The sequence below is a fragment of the Cyprinodon variegatus genome, unplaced genomic scaffold (assembly GCF_000732505.1).
Source record: "Cyprinodon variegatus isolate N-32 unplaced genomic scaffold, C_variegatus-1.0 Scaffold20, whole genome shotgun sequence".
Classification (NCBI taxonomy): domain Eukaryota; kingdom Metazoa; phylum Chordata; class Actinopteri; order Cyprinodontiformes; family Cyprinodontidae; genus Cyprinodon; species Cyprinodon variegatus.
Window position 1 is genome coordinate 1,714,502 of NW_015150473.1, and position 11,152 is coordinate 1,725,653.

Below are 11,152 nucleotides of genomic sequence, written 5' to 3' on the forward strand. Positions count from 1 at the left end.
TCGACTTTGTGGATAAGTAAAGTTTTTTTTTATATAAATGAAGAGATAATAATATATTGTTTTCTGTAATCTTCTGACTTAATTTTAAAAGAGAATAAAAATAAACTGATTCCTGGAAAGGTAATTTATATGTTACTGATATTTGAAAACTTGTATTGTTTAGGCTGAAAGCAAGTCTCTGGTAAACAACAATCACACACTAGAATCTTAAATGAATTACAATTTTATTCCCCTCATCAAAACTTTGTTAATGGACCTTTAATAACAGAAATACCTTAAATCTGTTCTATTTTGATAATAATGCAGGGGCTTTATGTGCTAATCAGAACGCGGGGATTTGATTTATGCAGCAGGTTGTGCAAGCAGTACAGTCAGCACTGGAAAAGAGAGATATAACCAAAAGACAGATAAGGGGAGAGAAGAGATGATGGGGTTGAGAGGAATGAAGTCTCCAAAAGAAAAAAAATCAATAAGATCAACTTTGCCTTGAATCTCAGTGCGGAAGGTTTTGATCTCTAGCCCTGATTATTTTGTGGAATAATGGAATTATGTGCGTGGATGCAGAACATAATCTTAAAGAAGCTCAAAGTCTTTCAAGGTTACTAATCAAAGTTTCATTAGGTTTACATACACCTGCACCACACACACATTGATTAATAATTCCCAGTATATTTGATCGTTCGAGCTGTATGCTGCATGTATTAAGCATGCCGATAGACACACGCAATCAATTTAATTTTAAATGCAAAGACGAAGCAAATGAAAAAGTAGAACACATGTAGAGAAAAAACACTGCAGAACCGCAATGTTGAAGTAGATGCTGCGTTTTAACCCAAAACTAAACGACGCAGATGTGCCATTATTCGGATTAAAAGGGAAGTAGCTTCCAAGGAACTCTGATAAATGCTTTCTTACCCATTTCTTATCGGTGAAAGCTAAATTCAACCGTTCGGCCCCTGATCTGTTGAAGACAGCTTGTTTTTCCGGTTTCTGCAGCTAAGCCCCGCCCCTTAAAGGAACATGACCATTAGTATAAAAGAACAATGTGATTGACAAGGTCAGGAAGGAAATCAACCAATAGCAAGACGAAGCACCCAGAGAGTCACATACCCACTTAAACAGATGGAAGTGGACCTGGTTGCTCCTTAAAAAATACTTGATAAACAATAAAGTAAAAGAAATTTCTCATAAAATTATTCACGATGTTTATCCTGCTAAAGCATTTTCCATAAAAAGATATAATTGGGATTTGGACCCAATGTGTACTTTTTGTAAAAATAATGTAGAAAAGCTTATTCATCTTTTGTGGGGGGATTCTAATTATAACAAAATATTCTAGAGATATGTCAATTTTTTTTCCATCAAAAAAAATCTTAACATTACTTAAACAGATAAGAATGTTTGGGATGGAGAAATGTGAACTTGTCTAAATAGAATTTTTATATGTTATAAATGTTTTTTTTATTTATGGTAAATATCATATTCACACCTCCAAATATTTACAACAAAAAGCTAATTTCCAGATTTTATTATCTACTATTAATATAGAATCCTTAAAATTTAGTTCAAATGCTAAAGCCATGCAAATTATAAAGAATTATAACCCTCGAGCATAGATTTGATTTTGACCTTTTAAAATAATATTTTTGTTCTGTAAAGCCCTTTGTTGTTATATATGTTTGTAATTATTAATGTTCTATATTGTTCATGAATGTTCTTTTTTTGCAATAAAAAAAACAAAAAACAAAAAAACAGATGGAAAGTTATCAATATTTGTTCCATTCTGTGCTTAAATTATGTCTAACGACCAAAAGAGCGGTAACTCAACATTAATTTGCATAAAGCAGCACATTAAATAATAAATTACCCCTCATGTTAAGTTTAAATATATTTAATTATCAATCATATATTAATTAAATAAAAAATAATAATAACAATGATGTGACAGCCTGTAACTTTTCAAAACCTGCATGTGGAATGCAGGCAGAAATCTAGAGATATGTCACTTAGACTGAATTGCCTGCCTGCCAATTTATAATTTTCGAATTTATCAGGTGGATAGACAAGCCAAAAACTTTACTCAAGTCAGTAAAGCATTTCTTTAAAGTATGTATACTGAAGTACATTTAAAAGTAAAAAGTAGCCATGGAAGAAATTACTCAAGCAATTCCGAATATGGATTTCATAAAAAATACTTTTTAAGCACTGGTTATCTTACGATGATATTGCATTTAAGATGTATGACTTAACATTAAAAATATATGTTACCAAGCAATATCAGACTAGTATCAGAGGTTGACTGCAAATTCTGGTAAGTCAAAAATGGTAAAGAATGAAAACATTAAGCCCACACATGTACCCCATGGTCAGGAAATGTTTCCTCTAAATGTAACACATCCTTTAATGAACAAAGTGTTTCCACACCGAGTAGTGGGAGATGAGAAATCTGGCAAGGGATCTTGCTCAGGGAATCAAAGTAAGTGCCCTGTTCTCTAATTAATAGGTCGCCACTTCCAAAAAAAAGTTAGAAGTTGTGCCTCTAAGACACTTAAGCCAGTGGTTCATAAGCACTAGTCTTAGAAAAAAACTTAAATCTGAGTTAAAATGGCAAAAGATGTAGCCTCTGATACAAATAAAGGTATACTATTTTCCTTTGAACTATTTTCTTAGTCAATGCTTATGTATTTGGCTCTAATTTTTGCTCCCCTTTGTCTTGTTTTTATATTGCAAAGGTCTGATTCAAATATAAAAAGCTTAAATTCCATCCTCATTGTGTGAGTATAAATTATCTTATGATGATTGGGTTAACCCTTGGGTTTTAACTGGGTACATTCTGCATTTCTATTCTTTCGGATATCTAACTGAATTTGCTGAATGAATTAGCAAGTGTGCAAAATACATACATCACGCTGATATATTAGTGTATCAATGTTATGTGTAGTTTTGACATACTTTGATTAGGTTATAATCCATCCATTTTCAATCAGAGTATCATGTCCACCCCTGACTTAAGCACCAGAGGATGACCTCTGTCCTGTCAGACAAATGACAGGAGGAAGCACAGCGCTGCTTTCATAAAGCCGCAGCACTTGTAACAGGTGGCAAATTTCGTTATGTTTCCATCTGAGCAACAGAGATCAGGAGCACTGTTCCACACCCATATTTAAAAAAGAAGGGTTTCTAATCATCAGGATTGTCATGTGAGATCATTTAGTTGCCGAATGTAGCCTGTGTGAGCTGGACTGTGCATCAAAGCAAAAATAACAAGGTTTCAGAGATGGCTTTCGGTCAGCTGGCCCCAGTCGAAGGCCCACCTAACAAGGTTATGTGTTTAGAACCCAGGAGCGCTCAGGTCTTATAGGTTGATGTGGTCAGTTAATCATAAGGTTTGTCCTCTGAAAGTATAACACTGATCCTTTGTTCAACTCATTGAAGGGATTCATTTCAGGAAATATGATGTTCCTGAAATATTTGAGTAAATCGCTAATAAGAAATTCAGATGTTTATTCAGTTGTTTTTCGTTTTTGTTTTTTTACTTAAACATAATAATACTTTTAGCAGTTTTCACAAACAATGTATCCAGAACTGAAAAAAAATAAATAAATTAGAATAATAGTTTCTTAAACCTCATGTTATACAAAGGTACTCTTAGAGTTGCCATTTGTGTTTTTAGCGTTGTATTTTTTACATATTTTTTTTCTTTCCTTTTTTTTTTACTATAGGTTTTTTTTTTTATATGCCCTACAAAATGTTTCAGTAATAAATCTGTGCCTTTGTATTTCAGTAAAGCTCTAATCATTGTCATGGTATGCTGCTGATTTATAGCCATGCAAAATCACCAAATGGAAAAAGGACATAGAACTGTTTTTGAAAGAAAAAAAGTGTATGAAAAAAATTAGTATTTCAAATATATTTTGGAAACCATACTTTATATTATAGTATAGTACGATACAATATTTGTAATATCAACTTCCTTTGAGACAGTAATAAAAACAGTGTCTTAAATAGTTTTTAATAGTTTTTGCTGGGAGAACAGTGTCTACTTTCTAACTCCTCGCAAACCTCTACAGTGATATCTGCACGGAGCTTTTTGAAAAAGTGTGTGCGTGGGGGTGTGTGGTTTGGGGCTGTTGTTTATGGAGCCTATCTCCATCATTGGGTTTCCTAATGACTTTATACAAATATTGTAATGCCCTCCAAACGAAGTATGTCATAACCAAATCACATCAGCAAATATTACACTTGCATGGCAATTGTCTAAGTAGATACATTTAATAAAGTCCAAGATGTTTTTCTGCAGTATTATTACTATACATGGTAATAATGCAATACTGATAAACTTGGAGTATGTGGAGCAGCAGTAATTGAAATGACCTTGAAAAAGATTCACATAGCTTAGTTCTTAATCATGTTTATCGACCTGTTAAAGAGGTATCAGAGTTTTCTAATGATACTACCACCTGTGGCCAAAACACAGAACTACAGTACTCTTCTGGTCATTCGTATTGGTCGTGCTCATACTTAAAGTATTTTTAGTTTTTTTTTTTTTTTTACTTTTTTCACCTTATATAGCATTGCCATTGGTGTCTGAGTTGAGCTGGATTCTGGTTGCTTCTGAGTATCCACAAAATCCATCTTCAATAAAACCCTTCAATTGTTTACTAGGTTGGGCCCATTTAACATCGACACACTTGACGTCACATCTGCAGAACAGCGCAGGAACTTCCGACCCCAAGTATTTCAGGGGAAATAGGCTACAGGGTCGTAGATGCATTGGCACTGAACTAAAATATGACTGTAAATATATTTTTCACCAAAAACATACAAAAGGTCTCTTTAAACTTAATTGCATTTTTAAGTCTTTAATGGTATTTGCTGATCAGTAACTCTAGTTTCTGAAAATATAAATCTGTCCATTCTTCCTGATAGGCTTTGAGAACCTGTAGATATTTTGCATAAACTGTATGTAAACTGAGCCCAACAGTGGCTCAATATGAACAAGGAGCTTAAGATAAGATGGCTACCTTAGGAAATTGACTTGTGTAAAGTGAAAGACCTGAATGACTACATCACTTGCCATTGGCTAGTGATATAGCCAATCAAAAGTAAACTTATTATGTTAGAATAAGAAAGTAAAACACATCCAAAGTTTGTGAACTAAAAAGTTCATTATATTTTAATAACATACGACCATCATTTTAACTTATTATAGCCATTCATAGTGCATTTTGTAGCTAGCCCATGCAGTTATTCATGGTACTGGCTTTTTTCAGGTGAACTGGCCCTGCAGCTTATTGTGTTTCAAGTTCCTCCTGATTCTACAGACAATTTCTTCCATCTGGGGTTGGAAAGTTGGTTGTTCTGTGAATATTTTAGCTAGCAGGAGTTGATTGGAGGCTTTGTTTGCATCTCAAACAGTTGTGCTTTATTTCTTGTTTTTTACCTGACTCTTAAAGGAGAAAGAACAAATACATTGATGCTGAATAACTCAAGCCTACTACTAACCCTGAAAAAGAAATGATTTTGCAGTGTATTATCATTCGCTTTCTTTAAAAAATTAAATTCTGCAAGGTCATGTGAGGTTACAAACAAGACAGTATATATTTAACGTGTTAATTTTATGGTTCTAATTGAACAGAAGTCAAACAATTATTTTTTTTACTTCAACCTACATTATAATAACGCCTTTATTATTGGAAATGTATGATGTTACCTGCTGTTGTTTTTCTTTCAGAGTACAATTAGAGCCCTTTTTGTGCTGCAGAACTTTTGAGAAGGTACGAAAATGCTGCAGCTGTGAGTGTGTTTGTCACTAAGGAAAATTGGATCAAAGATCAGAGAGGTGTCTGTTCAAAAGTTCATAAACGGTGATGGAGATCATGAGATGTGGCTGGCAACTGTCGCCCCATCAGTTTGCATGTTCTAGCAAAATCATCTGATAATGTCTTTATTGTGGACCACAGGTTTTAAAAATCTCCACAAAGTTTATTATCAAGAGTTTGTGGTTTTACTTGTTTTTTAATCATACTGATATGATGATGATGACTCAGATTTTCTTGTACCCTTTAGTGTCTATTAGCTGTGTTAAAAATATAGAGATCATAAGGATGTATGTTAATGTACAATGAAAGGAAAAGGCTTTACTTTTCTTATGGAATTTCAAATCAAAAAGCTATGAAATAGAAGAATGTGTATTTTATGTTTCCTTTGATAAAGTTGTTTCATGATGAATTGGGGACATGTCTAAGGTGTTTCCTACTTTTCTCATAGACTGCTGGAGATAGACACCAGCAATCATGACCCTGACGGACAAGAGGTGGAAGATGGTTTCATGAACGGACAGAAACACCATATCCCCGTAACTACAGGAACATTTGTGAGGAATCTGAACTTGATTTTTCTAAATAAAAGTTGGTGTCACCTAGTAAGGAGGCCAAAAAGAATAAAAAAAATAAGATTAGATTCTGTCTTTAAGAGAGGAGCAGACAAAATGGTTATGACTGTCCAGTTGGACAATGTGATCATTGATAAGCAGGAGAGGACCGGCCCTGTGATTGATATGACCATCCTAAACGACGGTAACATTACAGATAGAGGATTACGAGAGAGCAGAGTGATAGCAAGGGCTAAGGGAAAAGCAAGAGTGTTTCTGGCAGTTGAAAACAGAAGTAATGCCTGTGGTCATTCAGGAACTTCAGGCAGCGACTCCCTAAAAGTGGTTCTAATAGATATCGCCAGAAAAATCTGAGCAGCATGCAGTCTTCGGCAGAAGTACAGTGAAAATCTATTGAAGTCTGAGGTCTCTTATACAGGTCCCAGGCTTGAAATAAACAGCCACCTGCTCCATCTAAACGAACAGCTGTACAGTAAGAGAAGAATAAACATTAGCAAGAAATGTGTCACCGTGTTTTTTTTGAAAGAGCAGATTAAATTGTCACTGTAAAGTGCCTTGTGATTACATATGTTGTGAATTGGCGCTATATGAATAAACTGAATTGAAATTAAATGAATCCACGCAAAAATATAATAGATGGTGATAATTAAAAACTTTTTTAATTTCTGAGTAGGTGCGGGGTGATTGTGATAATAAAATGGTTTTCAGCCAGGTGAATTAATTAAAATTCAAATAATCTATAATTTTTTTCTAACAAGTATATCACTTAATAAAATACAAACAAACAATAGTAACACTCAGAGGAACCTAGCTCTGTATTGAAATAAATGCAATTAATATTTTAGCTCAACTATTATCTCTGTTGACCAGGGATGTTTATTAAGTACTCAGCAGTCAGCAGGGTAAAATATGTCAATAATATGAGGAGGCTACTTGTAAACAATATCAAGTATGCATGAGGATGACAGTTAAAATAATTTATTTAATGTAGTAAAATGAGAAAAGGAGAGAAGAGCAGTTCATGGTTTTCTTTTCTCCAATACTATTGTATCTGGATCTTTTGTTTGTGTTCACTAATGGACATGGAACCATTTACAACCTAATATATTCAGCCAATGGCTATCACAATGAATATGGTTAATAGTACAGTTTGTGACAGTTCTTTATTGGTTGCATAGAGTAATATAATTTTGTAGAATAATGGCATATAGAAAAGCAATTAGGAGCAGCATGGAGCTGTGCATCAGTTTTCTGTTTCTTTTGCAGAATGGCAAGCACTCTTTGTTAAAAATACATCCAACTTTTGAATATAAACTAAAGAATAAGTCAAGTACAGAATGTCGACTGTAATTACCTGTGAAGGTTGTGACTTCAACCATATTCTTGAGAAAACTACAAATTATCTTCCACTTTTTTGGGGGGGATAAAGGTTGAAAGCAAAAAAAAAAAAAGATAAATTATTTCCTTACGTTTAGACTGAATAGTGCAGTCTTCTTTAAAAGACTGCATCAACACGAGGCAGGACTAAAGACATCAGCACCACTTAATGTAGTGACCTTAAGTTATTGTTCCATTTTACTTATGCTCTGACTTCTATCAGTTTTCGCTCATGTTACTGATTTTTGCACACAGTAAAGTAATTATAGGCCTATTATGCATGAAAGTACTTACCTGCTATTACAGAGAAGGTCAGAGGAATAGCTTTACGTGCTGTCTACACTGCAACTATAGAGGTTATTGTAACTCCGAGTTGCATTTCTTGGTTCTGAAAGCCATACAGTAATTTTTATGCATTTTGATGCAGAACTTAATTTATTGAAATGACTTTGCTCCACCAACAAAATGTCAGAATCTTTGCAGATTCCATTTCACTGTACTTTGTTTTACTGTATGTATTTCTTCTGTGTCTGCTTTTCACTCAACTGAATGTTTCATATCGTGAAATATAAATGAGTATGTAAACACAAGACACAAATTCTATTTAAAATATTTTCATTAAAGAAAGGAAAGAAAAATTAATGAATCTTCTCTGTGTAAAAATTCATCTTCACTTAATAATGAATTCACAATCATTTTATTTATTTATTTATTTTACTAGTCACATCTAGAATTGATTACTTCAATAGTTGCAGGGTCATGAAATCACTCAAGAGTCCCAGTTTGAAAACATCAAGTTGAATGAAAAAACTTGAGCTTAATAAAAAAAAAAAGAAAATGTAATGTTCTAAATGAGAAACAAAGGCGCTTAAGATAAGTGTTTATGCAATTAGCCAGAGACTGGACATGAATGGCATCCATGAAGAGCTCATCAGCCAAAACCACTGATGACTGAAAAAACCCATAGGCCCACTTTTATTGTTATTAAAAATCTTTGGGGAAAAAAAATTGTGAAGGTTTGCATATGGTTCTCTCTTAAAAAAGATATGACTGCATTTCGGAAAAAGAAAACAATCTTACAGTTAGTAGCTTGTACTTGGATATCACTTTATCAAGTCTGAGGGCTCCAAAGCACTTCACACTAATCAGTCATTCGCCCATTAATGCACACATTCACACACTGATGATAGAAAGGAACTTTGAAGCCTCTAGTGCCTTGAACAGACTGACCGAAGTCACACAATCTGCACCACTGGGACCTCTGATTACTAAAAACAGGCAAAGTGGATGAAGTGTTTTGCCCAAGTGTCTTTGGCTGCTTTGTTATGTGATTGATGGACCATGAACTCTAAAAAAAACTATTTTAAGGAAAATGTTCTTGTTTCATGACCTTACGCATAAGTTCACCTAGCGAAATAATGTTCTGAGGAGTGCTAGCAAGTCTAACTCTCAATAGCCAGAAAAAAAAAAGGCTTTAGAATTGCACAGTAAAATCCGGCTTTAAATTTTATTGAGATCCTGTGATCTGCCCTTGAATATGCTTTCTATGAACAAAAACACTCCAGTTTGGCTGAATCATTATGACTGAAGATTGTGCAAATAACCCCTCAGAGAAATGCAAATGATGTATTTTAATCCAAAGTCTTTGGCAGTAGTTCCTTACAATAATGACAAAACACGTTCAGTTACTGAGGGAACTCGTATTTTACAGGTTTTGTAGTGATTAATAAATCGAATCATAATTTTAAAGCTGCTTTAGGTATATAAAAAAAATATATATATCTATATATATATATATGTGCCCTAAGACTTTTTTTTTTTACAGAATAATAAACAATGTTTTGTATTTTCGATTTCTTGCTCTAATTAATGTTTCTCACATCTACTAATTGCAAAGAAAACACCCAAAGTAAAAATAGATATAAAAATCTTACTGGAGAGACTGTATCCTAATACCTTGGTGTAACTGTATTTACGTAGTTGCTTATTTTGGTTTCCAAAATGAAGCTGTGCAAAGAAAAAAAAATGTCATTTGTTACTGCTACTGCTCCATCTTGTTAGCCTATTATTCTCAATTTTCACCCATTTTAAAAGATGCCCTCGCAGTCTTTTTATGTTACTTTGTATATTTTCAGGGTCTACATTGGTAAACAAATACAAACAAATGGACTGCCTCACTCAACAGTCTATTAGGATAGTCAGGGGACAATAGTGTGTTTCTGCTCTGATGTCCGTAATGTGAAATCCAATCAAATGAGGAGCATTTAGAGGTACTTATGGACCGTTCCACCATGAAAACGATGCAGTGAGCTCTGTAATAAGAGCTTGGCTAAAGTCTGATTGAATCGTAGTGTATGGTCTTGTTGATGCACAAAAGGGCTGAACTCTAATGGACACTAAACAGAGTTTGTTTTGCGGTCATAATGTCATCAAACCCAGTGCTTGTATTCTCTGTTTTAGACTACCACAATTAGCCTGTCCCCTGTTTGTCATTGATGGAGAGACTGGAACACTCTTAAAATACCCTCTGCATACAATCCTAACATCACTTCTTGTAGACAGATTAAGATGTGTATATCATATGTATGTGCATTAGGTTACATACCACAACTACACATTTGAAGTCCTTTTGAGAACTTAATAATTTGTGGCTTAAGAAAGCAGTTTTCCGTAGTCTAAAGGGCAGATTATTCTGTCTGGCCTTTGTAAACTTGGTTTTAAAATCAAAACATGCTCATTATTTTACCACAATCCTGTATTTATTTTTATATGTTTCTTCTTTAATAACGTATGATGATCAACCCTTTATTTTCTTTGGAAATTGCTGTGCTGTTAGTAGCGTGTTGTGAAACAATACGCATCATGATACTTGAGTCATGATATGGTATTATCACAATATTACAGTATCATGATATATATTCTGATATTCTACCAGGCCAATATCAGATTAAATGTAAACATAAAAATGTAAGTGATGAATATGTTAATCAGAAGTTGTTTTGGTAGCAATGTTAAGTGTCTGCCACTGTGATTTGCATCTATTATGGTACAGAAATGCACAATTCTGCACAGTAAAAGGGATCCATGGCCCCATCTACCGGAGCGACGGTGCAGAAGTAACGGATTTCCCCCCATTGCTTTCGGGAAAAAAGTTCAAAAAAATAATAATTCAAAATCAATATTATGTCAGGAGGCAGAAAATCAAAAATATATATGCCAAATCAATTTTTCCAACACTCCTTGCCCCTTTGGTAGATATTTGAGATTGTACCTTGCTTTGTACCTTATTTAATTAAGTTATTCGTTTTGAGATGATGTGTCAGATAAACAAATAGAAAAGTGTTTAAACATTTTTTTAAGTGTTATACTAAAAACACAATT

At 33.8% G+C, this 11,152-nt stretch overlaps 1 protein-coding gene across 2 annotated transcripts in view; it reads right to left on the reverse strand.

Annotated features, from left to right (window-relative positions):
- Nucleotides 1-1,009, reverse strand: part of pex2 (peroxisomal biogenesis factor 2) — an 11,587-nt gene extending 10,578 nt beyond the window's left edge. The window contains exon 1 of one of the 2 annotated variants that reach the window (XM_015389295.1): nucleotides 916-987. In XM_015389295.1, coding sequence (XP_015244781.1) covers nucleotides 916-919 — 4 coding nt within the window. In that variant the 5' untranslated portion in view covers nucleotides 920-987. Of the gene's footprint in view, nucleotides 1-915 lie in introns of both variants that reach the window. The other variant, XM_015389285.1, reaches the window with a different exon arrangement.
- Between the last annotated feature and the right edge of the window lie 10,143 nt (nucleotides 1,010-11,152).